Below are 14,094 nucleotides of genomic sequence, written 5' to 3'. Positions count from 1 at the left end.
ACGCTCTTTCCCTCACTACTGACCCTTTAGAATCCCTTCGAAGCAGTTAAACCGTCACTTGCATTCTAGAATGTGAAATATATAGTACATTGTCAACTCCCCAAAACCATAAAACTAACTTTATGGACCCCACGTGACTTTTGAGAGCCAGTAAGGGGTATCTGTCTGTGGCCAGGGCGATTTTTACGATCTAACTTCAAGATAAAACGCTCATCCGTTTGACATGTAAATGTCATAGCTACTTTTGGTATAGTTTGGTCAAAGGCAAAAGCTAAATCGCAAAAGGCAAGCGGCCAGGCGGTACGGGCAGCTGGCTTACGTATACGACGTCCACTCCGCTCTCAAAAGTCGCCTTAGAGGTAGCAAAACGGTGGGGCGCTGGTGGTAAGTTTAAAAGTTCAGTGCTTGTTTACTGAGTGGCAGAGTCTAATCAGCCTCGCTATATTACAAACGGGTGATCTTGTAAATGTCATAGCTAGAATGATTTCTGAGATTTCTGTTTATGAAGTGTTTTGAACACTTCTAATACAGTACTTGAATTTGTTTTTTAAGTTGTGTGTATATGGCTTTGGGGATAAAATGCGCTAACACTGAATGACTTCGTATCTCTTGCAAAGTTTAGAATGATGGGCTATGATAGTTTGGCATGGCGTTGTAAGTTTCAGCAAGTTTAATCTACAGAAGGCCTTGAGTTCTGCTGAGAGTTTTGAGAAGTTTGTTGCAATGTGATTCATATTATCTGTGGTCAAAATGACGCAATTTATACGTGAATTATAGTGGACCAAGAATTCTTAGTTTGAGACCCAGATAACGGGCAGGCATCTTAAAGACATACAATACCCCTCTTGATTTGGGTCTGAATATGAGGAACTTTATTTTTTACTCCAAGTTAAGCTACAAACAAATACAAAAAGCTCATTGGCAAAATGCTTACAGGCAGTTTGACATGACATTAGGTTTTTTTTCGCTTTCCACACACATTTGCCATTCACTCTGCCTACTACAAAAAGCCAACTGGTCACAATAAAAATGTTCAATATGTACATCTTTTTTGGGAACATAAACATGATCCAATAATATACAATTACATACTTTGAATATAACTATACACACGTATAACCGGATACAGGAATCTAGTGATGATTATTTACAGAATTCCCTTTTTTAAAAAATAATTGAAGAATTTAACACATGACAAAAGTCCAATGAGATTATCTAGACGATGACTTCAAAAACATATAGAAACATAGAACACATAAAGGCTCTCGCTGGACTTAATGCAGTCATCACTAAGCTAGAGCTTCACTTCATATTTGGGCGGAGGCATCTCTAAGCTGTAAACTCAATGGTATACACGTTTATAGGCAGTAAATAAGTTATAACATTTAAGAGCTCACATGCTAACTCTCAAGAAAGCATTAACATAGCACTTGACACAAACAATATTCATAACAAGGACAACGGGCGGCATTTCACCTCCCCCTCCCCTCCCCCCTAACCCCCATATTTTTATCTCCCCCTCGAAATAAGTATTAAAAGAACAGCATATGAACACTAACTTTCTTGTAATTTTAGCAGTACCACAGTAGAATTTTAAGTTGCCTAAACATCCAACAACATGCCGAAAGGTGCCGCTTTTACAGTACTCGGTAATAGTGTATTAAAACCTACTTTCGCCTGTTTTTTCCTCCTGATTTCATTTGCACAACACTTGTAGCATTATTTGCGTTACCACTATGGCTGGAAAGCGCTACCTGCGGTAGCGAGACTCATGCTCTTCAATTTATTGTCCTTTTTCCATTTCATCCGCCGATTTTGGAACCAGATCTTAATTTGTCGTTCTGAGAGGCAGAGAGCGTGCGCGATCTCTATCCTCCTCCTCCGGGTCAGATACCTATTGAAATGAAACTCTTTCTCCAGCTCTAGCGTCTGATAGCGGGTATAGGCGGTTCGGGCCCTTTTGCCGTCTGGTCCAGTCATATCTGAATGGCATGGATAAAATGCAATGGTGATTAAAATGTTAGCGAGCACAACGGCGCAACATAACATTAGAACATTAGACTCCAAACAGTGTTTTTAGACGTTTGGCGATTTAGACGTAACGCGTACAGTGCGGTCACCAATGCTACAGTGCACATATGCCTCGGAAACAGCCTCGTATTCCTACTGTTTTTCAAACTACAACATTTACTAGAATATATTTAATTCTTTATCAATCACACGTAATTATTTTACAAATTATTTCGGTTTTAACTAGTCCTCGTTTCCCAGCGTTTATTACAACTTTTCCCACATTTTCTCCTTCTCGCCTTAACGGTTTTATTGCCTGTCTTCTCACCCCCAATGTAATCACATTCCCACACGCCATAAAGCTGAACTTTTCAAAGAAACAACAACTTCTAAGCCTCCGTGCTATGCTGCCCTCTCGTCCACCTCGCTCCCTTTCTCTCCAACAGTTTGCGAGGCTCCAGGCTTGAAAGATTTATGACACTTTCGCGGAAATCTAAAATAAAGGCTCGTTTTGGCTCCACGGTTGCGTTGCAAACGCGTATAAACTCAAATCAGACAACCGCTCGTTCGCTATCAGTAAAGAGGCATAAAAAAGAATACGAAAGTACCATGGCTAATATGTAGTTTCCGCATCCAGGGGAATATTTGTGGCGCTTGGCCATCGGTCGTCGCCGAGGTGGTGGAGGTCGCCGTGGTCTCCTGCTTCTGCTGCGTCCGGGGAGCTGGGTTAGCCGCTCTGTGGGATCCTTCCTCGGTCTCGGATGAAGCGCTGGCCTCGTCGATTTCTGTGAAATGTGTACTGTTGGTGAGGTTAGTACTCGCGGCGGAGGCGCTTTGGTCGGAAGGGGGCGAAGAGCATTTGGGTCCCAGACTCTCGCTGTTTGAGCAGGGCAGCGGCTCCGGGGACGCCAGTGAGCAGCTTGACGGCTGCCGGAATCGCGTCTCCGGGGCTGGAGACTGGAAGCCCCGGGAGTTGTCCCCAACCGCCCCAAAGTGGCCAGTGTTGGTTGAACGATTGACGCTTAGGTCCATCCCATTGTAGTTGTAGCCGTAAGAGCCTGAATGCATGGTGCCGGAGTCCCTGTACGAGGCGTTCATAGCGCTGCTGCTAGTTCCATAATTTAGTAACTGATAGTCGGGGCCATTTGGGTAGCGCCCTGAGAACGAGTTTACAAAGTAAGAGCTCATTTAGGTTGTTTTAGAGGGCTTGATTTGTAGATCTTGGTCGTTATAACGCTGTGCTTCACGATTTATGATGTATTAATGAATTATAGCAATGCACTGTACTTCGTTTTTGCTATGTATGCGGCCAAATATGGGGGTGGGGGTGCGTTTGGGAATCACGTGCTTTTGTTGACCAGTCGTAAATTCTCACTGATGACTTCAAGAGGTAATTCATGCTCTATGGTTACAAATGATGACGAGACGGGGAGTCGTTAGGCTCCAGTCAACGTGTGCCTCACATGGCACGGATATGCTGCATGCAAGCAGACAGCGTCACCTACTGGTAAAATAATGTAAAGCAATGGGAAGACATTTTCTAAATTTTATCCGTTTATAAACTGTTTTCAGCGACTATAAGAATATTTGTGTCTTGTCATTATTTTTTTTCTTGTTAGAATCAAGATAACGCCAATAGTATCAATACAATGTCGATAATTCATATTCAAAATCCATAATCCAGTGATATTAATTAAACACTGATTTAAATATAACATTGTAGTAAATTATAAATTGAAATGTATTTTATATATCAGCACTTTTACTTAAAAGTTTTCATTAATAATAATATTAATAATGTTATTAATAGTAATACACATGGGCTTGTGGTTTGTGGTGGCTTCATGTCAGAAATATAATATGATTTCTCATTAGAAGATAGTTTTACGTTGCTAGTTTTACGTTGACCCACTGATGTTACATGAATTTCTCTCTGTTAAAATAGGGGAAACATTTTAACTTCTTATGTATAAAACCGAACTAAGAAGAGTATCTTGCTGTAATATTTATGGACTGTGCCGCACATACGGACTGTCGGTCCATGATAGATGGCTCGAGATGATATATGATTTGTTGACATAAAGAGACAAGTTATTTCATGTATGTGCATTACGATATGCAATACACAATCGTTCCATACGTTTGTGCTTACATTTAAACTGAATAACTGCAGTTGAAATATCCCAGATAAAAGTCGCAGAAGCATATGCATTCTACAATAAGCAAGAATCAAATTATGAAATAGAAAATACTACAATAAATATAAATATTGCTTAAAAAGTGTAAGAAAATATCTAGGCTATAATTCACAAGTGCATATGAAGAATCTTGCATGGTTTCTAAGTAAATTCACAAAGAAGTTGTAGTTTGTGCTTTTCACGTTAGTGTCAAAGATGCAAGCACACTTAAGGTGTGGAGTAGAAGAGGTGGACTGCGTGCATGTATAGTCTCCAGATTATTATATTTCATTATATTATCGTGTCTGGGCCCGGTGTGACTTTGCATATTCGCTTGCGCGCTTTTTCCTGGAGACAAACCGCCTACTGAGAAACTTGGGCTCCGAGACCTTTGAGTGGCTCGGGTGACTTCACGGCACGGACAGGTCAGCTTTCTCCTTCGGCCATCTATTAATGCCCACTGAACCCTCCCTTTCACTTTGTAAGGAGCATTTTGTAATCAACCTCTTGGTCCTTTTGCCTTTCAGCCTTGGAAAGTGAAACCAGCTCCCTGATTGACGGGTTGTTTGAGCGCGCGTACCTGTTCCCTGTAAGACGCACCTTAGCCTCGCGCGGAAACAACGACAACACATGGCAACGAAAACACGTGGCGACGTCTTAGTTGGACGTAACACCTACTTTAGAATAAATTAAATGTGGTACTTTATAGTTGTGGATTTATAAGTAGTTTTTATAAAAATTAAAAGTGTATTCAAGTTGTGTTTTCCTGGAATAAGAGAAATACGTGTATTACACTACAGATAATTGTATGGTTCATTGAACTTGTTTTATAGTTACTTTAGGAACATCTTATCGACTAAACAGCTCTCAAACAGTATAGTTATGTCCTTGTATAGCTCGGAGGTGTTTCTTTTACTTCTGAAATAACTGAACTGTCACCAAACAGGGCATGACAGGTGAAATGTTTTGTTAGTTTATTAAACGGGTTGTTCTGATAAGTTTAACAACAGACAGAAACCACGTACAAAATGCATCGACTGTAAACCCTGACCTGTCTCGCTAGTTTGGAATATTGGAATTCCAATGCTAATTACGACGTAAACCCATTAAACATCTCAGACAATAAGCTACCTAAATCATCCTAACTTTGAAAGGAAAAACGTTAATTCGTACAATGAGAATTAAATTTTATTTTACACAGCTTAAATATGAACACGAATATAACATTTCAAATAGCTTTGTTAAACATGGTCGTCTTAGGTAAAAGACGAAATCCTAAGTCAGAATATGCTCACAAAACACATTAATTAGAGACATCATGTAAAAAAAATGAGACAATATGGCAATAGAAATAGTATAGTGGAATGCTACAACGAATTTACCAACACAACTTCACCAGCGAGATTTTTGGACATGGGGAATCTTCATTTCCGAAGATATACTGGGGTGTTTGATGCCCTCTCTGCTTTTTTCCCTATATCGTGCGTTTAATTTTTAGAACTTTATTCTGTCCTCTTCTCGTCTTCTTCTTCGCCACTGGTTTGTGACGAGTTGATAAGTTTGTTCTCTTTTTTCCACTTCATGCGTCTGTTTTGGAACCAAATCTTGATCTGGCGTTCCGTCAGGCACAATGCGTGCGCAATTTCGATGCGACGCCTCCGGGTCAGATACCTGTTAAAATGGAACTCTTTTTCCAACTCTAGCGTCTGGTAACGGGTGTACGTCTGGCGACCCCTCCGACCGGGGTTACCGAATGTCCCTGTCCATGAAAAGGGAAGAAAGAAAGAAGAGATAGTCAAACATTAACACCGAAAGCGTGCATATTACAATGACAAATGTGTCCGGGGAAAATAGCTTGAGGGGTTACAACATGACTTGCAATACATATGCCTCAGGAGAATTTCTGAGTTTTCAAGAAACGATACACGACATTACTTTGGAGAGAAGACGTTGTTATTCACGGTAATCGCCAGTCAATGTTGACAATGTGGTGCACAAATCCAAAATAAATCATATTCACAGAGGAAAACTAAGGAAGGGCCATGATTTCTTTTTCTGTTTTTACATTTATCATAAACCATAGCATATTCCCATGATTACACACTGAACTATACCGTAGTTTGAGCTCACCTCATAAATGTTTATCATACAAATAATAACAACAGAAAACAGAAAGTAAATAAAAACAGCGAGACAGTTACACCGTCAAGGGTTATGAGGCACTTGGAGGGATCATTCATTAGAATATCAACCGCCCAAGTACAAGTGGACCTTACACTGTAGCTATCTCTGCGTTTCAAACATATTTTGGTAAAATGCATTTCTTATAGTCATGTACACCAATCTAACGCCTTATTCTTGGGTTATCTGTTTCCGTGTCATTTTCCTGGAGTAATCTAAATTTGCCTTGTAATCCTGTTTGGCTTTTGCCACTGTACGAACCTGCGGACAGAGGGGGACCTTGTCAAAACAATAACACGAGCCGTTTTATGATAAGGAGCACACGCTAATGCCCCAGCTCGTCTGTTCTTGCAGGGCGCTTGCCTTTAAATCTACAATTCCAATATGAACCAAGTGACAGTTAAACAATAATTTGAGTTGACCGTAAGGCAAAAACAAAAATAAAAAAAATAATAATAGCGTGTACAGCGGATTACACGGATGGCGCGCGTGTTCTCCGGTTTCAGTTTGACACTATGGCTGGGACGAACAGAACGGTGCGAGTATTTACATTGTATGGTCTTCCGGCACCGCACAGTCAGGCTGTAAGTCACGTAGCGAGCTTCAGCGCTGTGTAACAACGACCCAAAACAATGAAGTGCCGTAGGTAACATGACAACATAAACTTACCGTTGCACGAGTTCATCCGTTGCATCCAGGGGTAAACCGGTGCCGTCGGCTTCTGTTCGTCGCTTTCAGTATAGATGCTTTTCCCTGTCGGCCCTGTGCAGTCTGTTTTACGGTGATCCTGACTGAGGACGAGGGAGTGTTCTTCTATGCTAGACAGCGCACAAGCAGGATCCTTTTCCCTGTAGAAGCTAGCCGCCGCATAATCGCAGCCACCAGCGGCAGCTGTCCTGCCGTAGGCGCCGTTCGCCTGCTGGTAAAAGGAGGAGGTGTATGCCTTCTCCTGAACACTGCTAGCTCCATAAGCAGCACCGGGATAATGTCGTAAAGGGTCTGTGTATCCGGAGGAGTACAAGGGTATCTGTCCCAAGAACGACTCTTGTCCTCCGGGCAGAGTCACTGGGAAAGTTGAGTTTACAAAATAGGAACTCATTGGAAGGGCACGGCTCTTTTCCTTGCTTTATGATTTGTTGTGTTTTATAGTCCAAGTGGTTTAGCTATTAGTAGTTTATCGGAGATTGGGTTTTAGTTGAGGGGGGTGCTGGGTGGCTATGTGCCAGTGCGGGACAGAGGGAAACCGTACCATCTGACCAGCCACTGACCAATCGCAAGCGGCCGTGCCTGCAAAATAGCACCCTAGAGGGGGGCTGTGATTGCATGCGCCGGGGGACCCCGGAGCAAAGCAGAGAGCCGTATTTTTTCACTCCTTCTCGTTTCCCTCTCCTTCCAATGAGATTGCTCAACGCGAATCACATAGGAATTTTAAATCGCTAAATTGAATACATCGACACTTTTCCTCCTCCTCTGTTTTGACTGAGGTGCGCCCGTATACAGTACGTTATGGTCTGATCCACTCGCAGAAGATAAAGGAGGTACCAAAAAGCCAACGAAGCAGGCGGATTTTTTTTTCAGCAGCTATAATTCAAATCATTTTTTTTGTACATTCAATGATTTCTTCAACCTTACATTTGTATTAGTGCTTCAAGAGTGGGACAGTGGGAAAGCGGGATATTAATATCCATTATTTCGACGTTTTGTCATCACTGTAATCCATAATGATTTGCAACTAATAAACAACGAACATAAAAAGTTCAGCACAGTCAGTGACACAGGAAAAATCGGTCCAATTGTCTCGCAAATCTACTTATTGGCAACAGGTTTCAGCAGGCTGCTACTACTCCCGGTTTATTTTCGCATGGCTCAGATTAGCCCGTGCAGTAGGCTATCAGTACTCCGGAATGTGCAGTTGCGATGTATTTTCTATTTATTGATGCTCTGGAGTATAATTACATTTTACATTTAGATCTGTAACCTTTATTGTGGCATAATAAAACAGTTTATTTCTACATCTGTCTTTTCTCAACATGAACATGGCTTTCTAACCGCATTTCATAAAAGTGTTCTAACTTGTCCTAAAAATGATGGCCAGTAAACACCAACTAATAAGTCAGCACGGTTTCTGGGTTTTCACCACACTAGTCGAGAGCGCGTGTGTTTTACATTAACCAAGAGTACAGTTATAGTGGCCGGGGTCCTGTCGCTATACGACCAATAAACCATTTGTGAACCAACAAGTGGATATTTTTAAAGGTGGCTCAAGGGGGGGTGGTGGTGTTGCGTGCGTTTTACTTTCATTTGAATTTCCTTTCAGCATGACGAGGATACTGCGTTTCCTTTAGCATTGCTTGGTTTTCTGTGAACGGAAATCATCTATTGTGTATCCACTTGTATGAGAAATCTAGGGGAAACAGTGTTCGGGCAAAGTCTTTGTTCATTATTAATGAATGTTAACTGTTAGTGATTTTATAAATTGTTAACCAGGACGACTAGCAACGGTATAAGTTCTGTACTGTGGAAGCGAGTAAGGTTATTTAGTTGTGTTTTTTTTTTTCTTTTTTCTCTTTTTTTTAACAAGGTTTGTTATAAAAGTGTTGAATGTTTGATATTTCCCCCACAGATTTCATTACATATGGTCTGGGGAGGCGAAAGAACCCACGTCGACTCATCACGCCTGAACGTAACGCAGCGCGGCAGTGGAGGAGCACCACTTAGGAACTGGCTTCACACAAATCACACCTCTACTTTGGACGAAGGAAATTCGCTTCAAATATGTACTGATAAGGAAGAGAAGTTTCCATCTTTTCACACCGGCACCGACAAGAAGCGACACGCGCTGTCATTCATTTTATGTCAAGTGTGCCGTAACTTCCTGCAAATGCAAAGGTTCCACGAGTAGCCCACGCTACAACTTTACCTTTACTGTAAGTATGTAATGCCTTTATGACCGTGCCATGCACATTTGCTGGGAACCTCGGTTTTAATACTGTATTCTGATATATCTATCAATCTGCTTTGTGTTGGTAGTTTTGTTTCTTTATTCTCAGTACTTGAACGTATTTTCTAACACTGTGATGTCGCTTTTCAAATTATGCAACAAAACTGTTTTAAGATATAAATAATAATTTAAATTATGTATACCATTTTCTGTGCATGGAGATTGGAACATGTATTTACTACTAAACTACTTTGAAGCTAAGATATGTGACTACCCTGAGGTTGAGAGCTACAGTCATGAAGTTATAATGAATCTAACGTCACTGTAAAATAATCACGAATGCTTCAAACTCATGGTACAGTAAAACATTTCAAATGACATATTCAATCGGTACTCATTGTCTTTTGTGAATTACGTATTTGAAAATACGGATTGTCTTTTAAGATGGGAATCGGTACTTTTAATTCAGTAAATCTGGAAAACAGTTATGAGAAGCATTTTTCTCGCACTTTGTTGCTAGAGACTTTTTTTTACTATTAATGTGATTTAATATATTTTGTAGATTTTTATCCATGTATACAAAAGGCAGTCATAGAAGAAAAAAGTTAAATAATTATTCACGGTTATATATTCTAGCGACCTATAAACACTTGTTTAATATGTTCCTATCAGGCACGGGATTTGGTGTGCATTCTCAGGTAAAATCTACGAGAAATCAAGACAAACATGATTTAAAATTTCAAATAGATAAACGAGAGTGCATGATTGAGTTAAACGAACGCCTACCATAATACTCGATTCTGAAATTAAAAACACAAATGCTTTTGAGAGGAATCACGTTTTGGATCAGATAAGATTAATGACTGTAAAAAAAACTTATTGAGGAAAGACCACTACTTGCAAACCCTGCAATTCAAATAATTGCTTCATATTTCAACATGTTATTCCTTGTGGTGGTTAAAATGTGCTTTTCCGTGTTTATGTAACATTTTCTAATGACGAAGTTACATTAAAATTGTTCATAATAAATCGCATAATCCCACACATAATAATACTGTGTGCGTGCTTTCTTTTATTTTCTTTTTGTTCTTGTCAAACTCAATAAAATGAGGAAAATACCATGTAAATCAAGCGAATATAGTCTGTCTTTGATATCGAGAAAACAAAGCCTGCTATTTCAAAACGGCTAAATGTATGCCAGCGATTACCTTGAGTGTTCGAGTCCAGCTAATCAAATATACACCAAGTCTTATAGTACGAGTCTAGGACCCTCGCCGTGTTACTGCGGGCCTCCTGTACACGTCACGTGTCCCCTCCTATTTCTCACTCACTCCTCTTAACTTCTTTCTCTTTTCGGCCAGGTTCTCGTCCCAACACCTCTCCAAATATTCTCTTCTCTAGGCTTACTCTGAACTATCCAGAGTGTTGCAAAAAATAAAGATGTGTGGTGTGTGTGTGTGTGTGTGTGTGTGTGTGTGTGTGTGTGTATGTGCGCGCGTGCGTGCGTGCGAGCGCGCGAGTGCTAGTGCGTGTGTATGTGTTTGCGCTTGGGGGTGGGTGGGTGGGGGGGGGGGGGGGGTTAAAGTTCCGGTGAGTGAGCACCCAGGTCAGACAGCAGTCGGGCCTCGACGCGCTTCATTCACCGCTGAATGCAATAACCTTGGAACGGTCATCATGACGCGCGGAGAGGGTTCATGAGGCAGGAGAGTGGATATGAAGGGATATCAGGCCTTAAGGCTCAGCTTTTCTGAGCGAGTGCCACAAATCTCCTCCGAATGCAGACACTTCAAAGGGCGGCAACAACAGCCTCGGGAATTTACAGCCTCTGCATTCTTTTACGTTTCACTGCCATCGGGCTCAGTACCCCTCCCGTCTTTTCCTGTTATCTGCGGATATGGTGCAGCATGCTTTATTACATTTATTTCACAGATGTTTTGTCATCATTTAAATATCAAATATATGTGTGGCAAGCATAAGGGAAGATAAGAAGTAAGATAATCTGAATTATTCAGATAATGCACAAACTAAAGCACCCACAACCATGATGGAATTTAACCGAATTCATCTAAAGATAAATACACGGACACCGGGGCGGGGGTACACATTCTCACACTGCCATAAAATCTCAGGTCACACTGACTCAAGGAAACACCCACACACACACTGCGGCAAACAAATGCACACTGCCATAAAGTCTCTCTCTCTCTCTCTCTCTCTCTCTCTCTCTCTCTCTCTCTCTCTCTCTCTCTCTCTCTCTCTCTCTCCTCTCTCTCTCTCTCGATCTCCCCCCACACACAAACTCGCACATACGCACTTATGGTGTTGTAAACCTCACCCTCCCCTTTCAGCACGAAGACACAAACACGAGCGCGCGCGCGCGCGCGCGCGCACACACATGGTAATAACACGCTGTCTCTCTTTTCTGCGAACTGCGAAACACGATCAGGCACGCCTGCCGTTGCGCCAAACAGAACGCTAGATGGCACCAGATAGCGAGGAAAAGGTCGCGCTGCGAAGCCTGCTTCGATGGATTTTGAAGTTCTCATCACCAACGAGCAGATATCTGATGGCTATACAGTCCAACATCCTGCAGTTCAACATATACTGCAGATCTTAAGTAACAACGATGCATCCAATAAAATGTGTGCATGCGTGTTTGTGTCTGCTGGGACCAGTGCCCATAAAGATATACGTAACACTCTTTTAATTAATCGAAAAGGGGTAGAAATGTTAAGATAATTAGAAGAGAGCTAGCTGTAGATCACTGACTATTTTAATCTGTAAAACCAACAATTAATTGAACAATTGGGAAACTAAGGAAGCAGGCCACTTGTAAACGTGCTGCATGGAACATCTGTTGACTGTGGAGTAGAAAATAGGACAGAGACGGTCTAGACGAATGAGTGCATCTTTTAGCATAAAAATCTAATGTCAATAGGATAACCTGGAGGATCTGTTGATTTGATCTGGAAGTGTTTGGTGCAGCATTACGGAAGTGACCTTGGGTATATTTGACGCACGACTGCAGAATTACAAAAAAAGAATTGACAATCGTTTAACTATATATATATATATATATACATATATATTAACTATAAACTACTCACTATATAAACATATAGTTTCCCGTGTAAGTGTTTTGGGTTATTACCAACTATATTTCGCCATTTTAACATTGTATCAGCCCCTTAACTAGTGCGTAAAGGAATGTCGCATTGTCTCGTGCATCGCCTTGATTAAGCATTCCACGTAGTAAGTGACACGGGAAAACAGAGCTATGACATGATTGGCAAAAAGGCTAGTCCATCAAACCCCTCTCACGGTATCACCGACCACTCGCTCTCTCTCCACTATAAAAATTGTATATACGAGATAAATACAAGCGTGTTTTATTTCTGTAATGCTTAAAAATCAGAGAAAGGCTTCAAACACGGGTAAATACGTCCAAAACACGACTGATGCACCTTGAATGAAAAAAAAAAATAGATTTAAAGATTTGGTGCATAAGCCACGCGTCCGCTACAGTCTAGTTGTGTTTTCTTTTGTTTCATTTTAATATATAGCTAACGTGCGCGTCTCACCGGTGCCTACCTATTAGATAAATTAGTTTTTATCTAAAACAAAAATAGACCGACTCTATGGGAATGACAGCATGCCCTACCTTTGTTGATAATTGGTCAGCCAGAGCCGGACCGTAAGGAGAGCCCTCCGTCGTTGTTCGCGCTGGGAAGCCTCGGTGCCCAGCTCGGTCCCACCGTGTGTGCTAAGCCCGGACGATGACAGCAGCGCCATCGCTTCAATCCGTTTCGAGCACATTTGTCAACGGGAGTCGGATCCCCGTATGAAAAATTAGATGAGACCCTACTGCGTGTCCTGATCTCAGTCAGACTCTTCATCGTTGCGGAAATCCCAATCACAGGCGACCACATTAGCATAGCGGAGCGTAAAGGAGGCTGGTCTCCATGTTTTGTACCGGCAGACAGAGTCGCCAGCTTAAACGCATATAGTATTTTTGCTAAAACATGCTATTAAGTAGAGCACGAGCCCTTAAAGGACACAGAGAAGCTTCATAAGATGCAGCGGCCAAAAGAATGCTGCAATATAACCACTTGGGAAATCATAAAAAGTTCATGTTCACGGTTACCCATCCACATGACCATCCTCGGCCAATCCCAGGACCCAGGCACTCATAAAGTTCTATCACAAAGTTGTAAATTTTCATAAAACAACAAGGAATTTATTGCATTTCTTCGTGACTGCTTTAGCAGCCGTGCTTTTGCAGTCGCCATCTTTTTTTCTTTTACAAAAGCTTGAAATATAAAGTAGGCCATTTTGGGGTTAATTTCCCAAACAACGCTTTGCAGTAATTAGATATTTGTTCGTGGACTGATTAAAAGTGAATCGTGTTTCTACTGTGGTATGTCCATAAAATGTTCAGCATTGCTTAAATGCAAACGGTATGTGAGCATATACATTTTCTTCCGATTTCAGAAATTTCGAATTGGCAGAGTGGTTGCTTATCATCCAATAATGTTTAGGCTACGCAAATGTCGTAAAGCAATTAACACCAATACAAAATTAGCCTAGTCCTACAGTTTAACGTAATGAATGCAAGTACACTATAAATGACTGGTACGTAACTTTATAAGCTGATAGGCTATATTGTTTGTGGTCAGCTAATAGCCTACTAGGCCGCTTTGTTTTACTGTTCTACACTTAATAATAAATTGGTGGAAGAGAAAAAATGTCATGGCATCATATAGCAAGAAACCACACACACATGTA

The 14,094-nt window shown here is 41.2% G+C and overlaps 3 protein-coding genes across 6 annotated transcripts in view; all 3 read right to left on the bottom strand.

The window, feature by feature from the left end:
* Positions 1 to 13,425, bottom strand: part of hoxb3a (homeobox B3a) — a 52,991-nt gene extending 39,566 nt beyond the window's left edge. For 2 of the 4 annotated variants that reach the window (XM_076996900.1, XM_076996908.1), the window contains exon 1: positions 12,971 to 13,425. The gene's annotated coding sequence lies outside the window, so the exon portion shown is untranslated. Of the gene's footprint in view, positions 42 to 12,970 lie in introns of those variants that run through there. The other 2 variants (XM_076996907.1, XM_076996911.1) reach the window with 2 other exon arrangements.
* Positions 1,525 to 3,595, bottom strand: hoxb5a (homeobox B5a). Its single transcript, XM_076996915.1, has 2 exons — positions 2,619 to 3,595; positions 1,525 to 1,982 (listed from the first exon to the last, which is right to left on the bottom strand). The coding sequence occupies exons 1-2, from the start codon at positions 3,196 to 3,198 to the stop codon at positions 1,735 to 1,737; spliced, it is 828 nt and encodes a 275-aa protein (XP_076853030.1). The 5' UTR covers positions 3,199 to 3,595; the 3' UTR covers positions 1,525 to 1,734.
* hoxb6a (homeobox B6a) lies at positions 5,148 to 7,578 on the bottom strand. Its single transcript, XM_076996917.1, has 2 exons — positions 7,038 to 7,578; positions 5,148 to 5,946 (listed from the first exon to the last, which is right to left on the bottom strand). Exons 1-2 carry the CDS (start codon positions 7,465 to 7,467, stop codon positions 5,690 to 5,692), a joined length of 687 nt encoding a protein of 228 aa, XP_076853032.1. The 5' UTR covers positions 7,468 to 7,578; the 3' UTR covers positions 5,148 to 5,689.
* Positions 13,426 to 14,094: the final 669 nt, after the last annotated feature.

This window comes from Brachyhypopomus gauderio, chromosome 2, assembly GCF_052324685.1.
Source record: "Brachyhypopomus gauderio isolate BG-103 chromosome 2, BGAUD_0.2, whole genome shotgun sequence".
Classification (NCBI taxonomy): Eukaryota; Metazoa; Chordata; class Actinopteri; order Gymnotiformes; family Hypopomidae; genus Brachyhypopomus; species Brachyhypopomus gauderio.
Note: the sequence above shows the minus strand (reverse complement) of the source record. Positions and strands in the feature narration are given on the sequence as shown.

What these genes read in the sequence shown, in the direction of transcription:
- hoxb5a (XM_076996915.1), bottom strand. Translation starts at nt 3,198, where the DNA reads ATGAGCTCTTACTTTGTAAACTCGTTCTCAGGGCGCTACCCAAATGGC. An exon ending in GAAACTACATATTAGCCATG is followed by an intron (nt 1,983 to 2,618) that starts GTACTTTCGTAT and finishes CATGCCATTCAG; the next exon opens with ATATGACTGGACCAGACGGC.
- hoxb6a (XM_076996917.1), bottom strand. Translation starts at nt 7,467, where the DNA reads ATGAGTTCCTATTTTGTAAACTCAACTTTCCCAGTGACTCTGCCCGGA. An exon ending in ACGGATGAACTCGTGCAACG is followed by an intron (nt 5,947 to 7,037) that starts GTAAGTTTATGT and finishes TTTCATGGACAG; the next exon opens with GGACATTCGGTAACCCCGGT.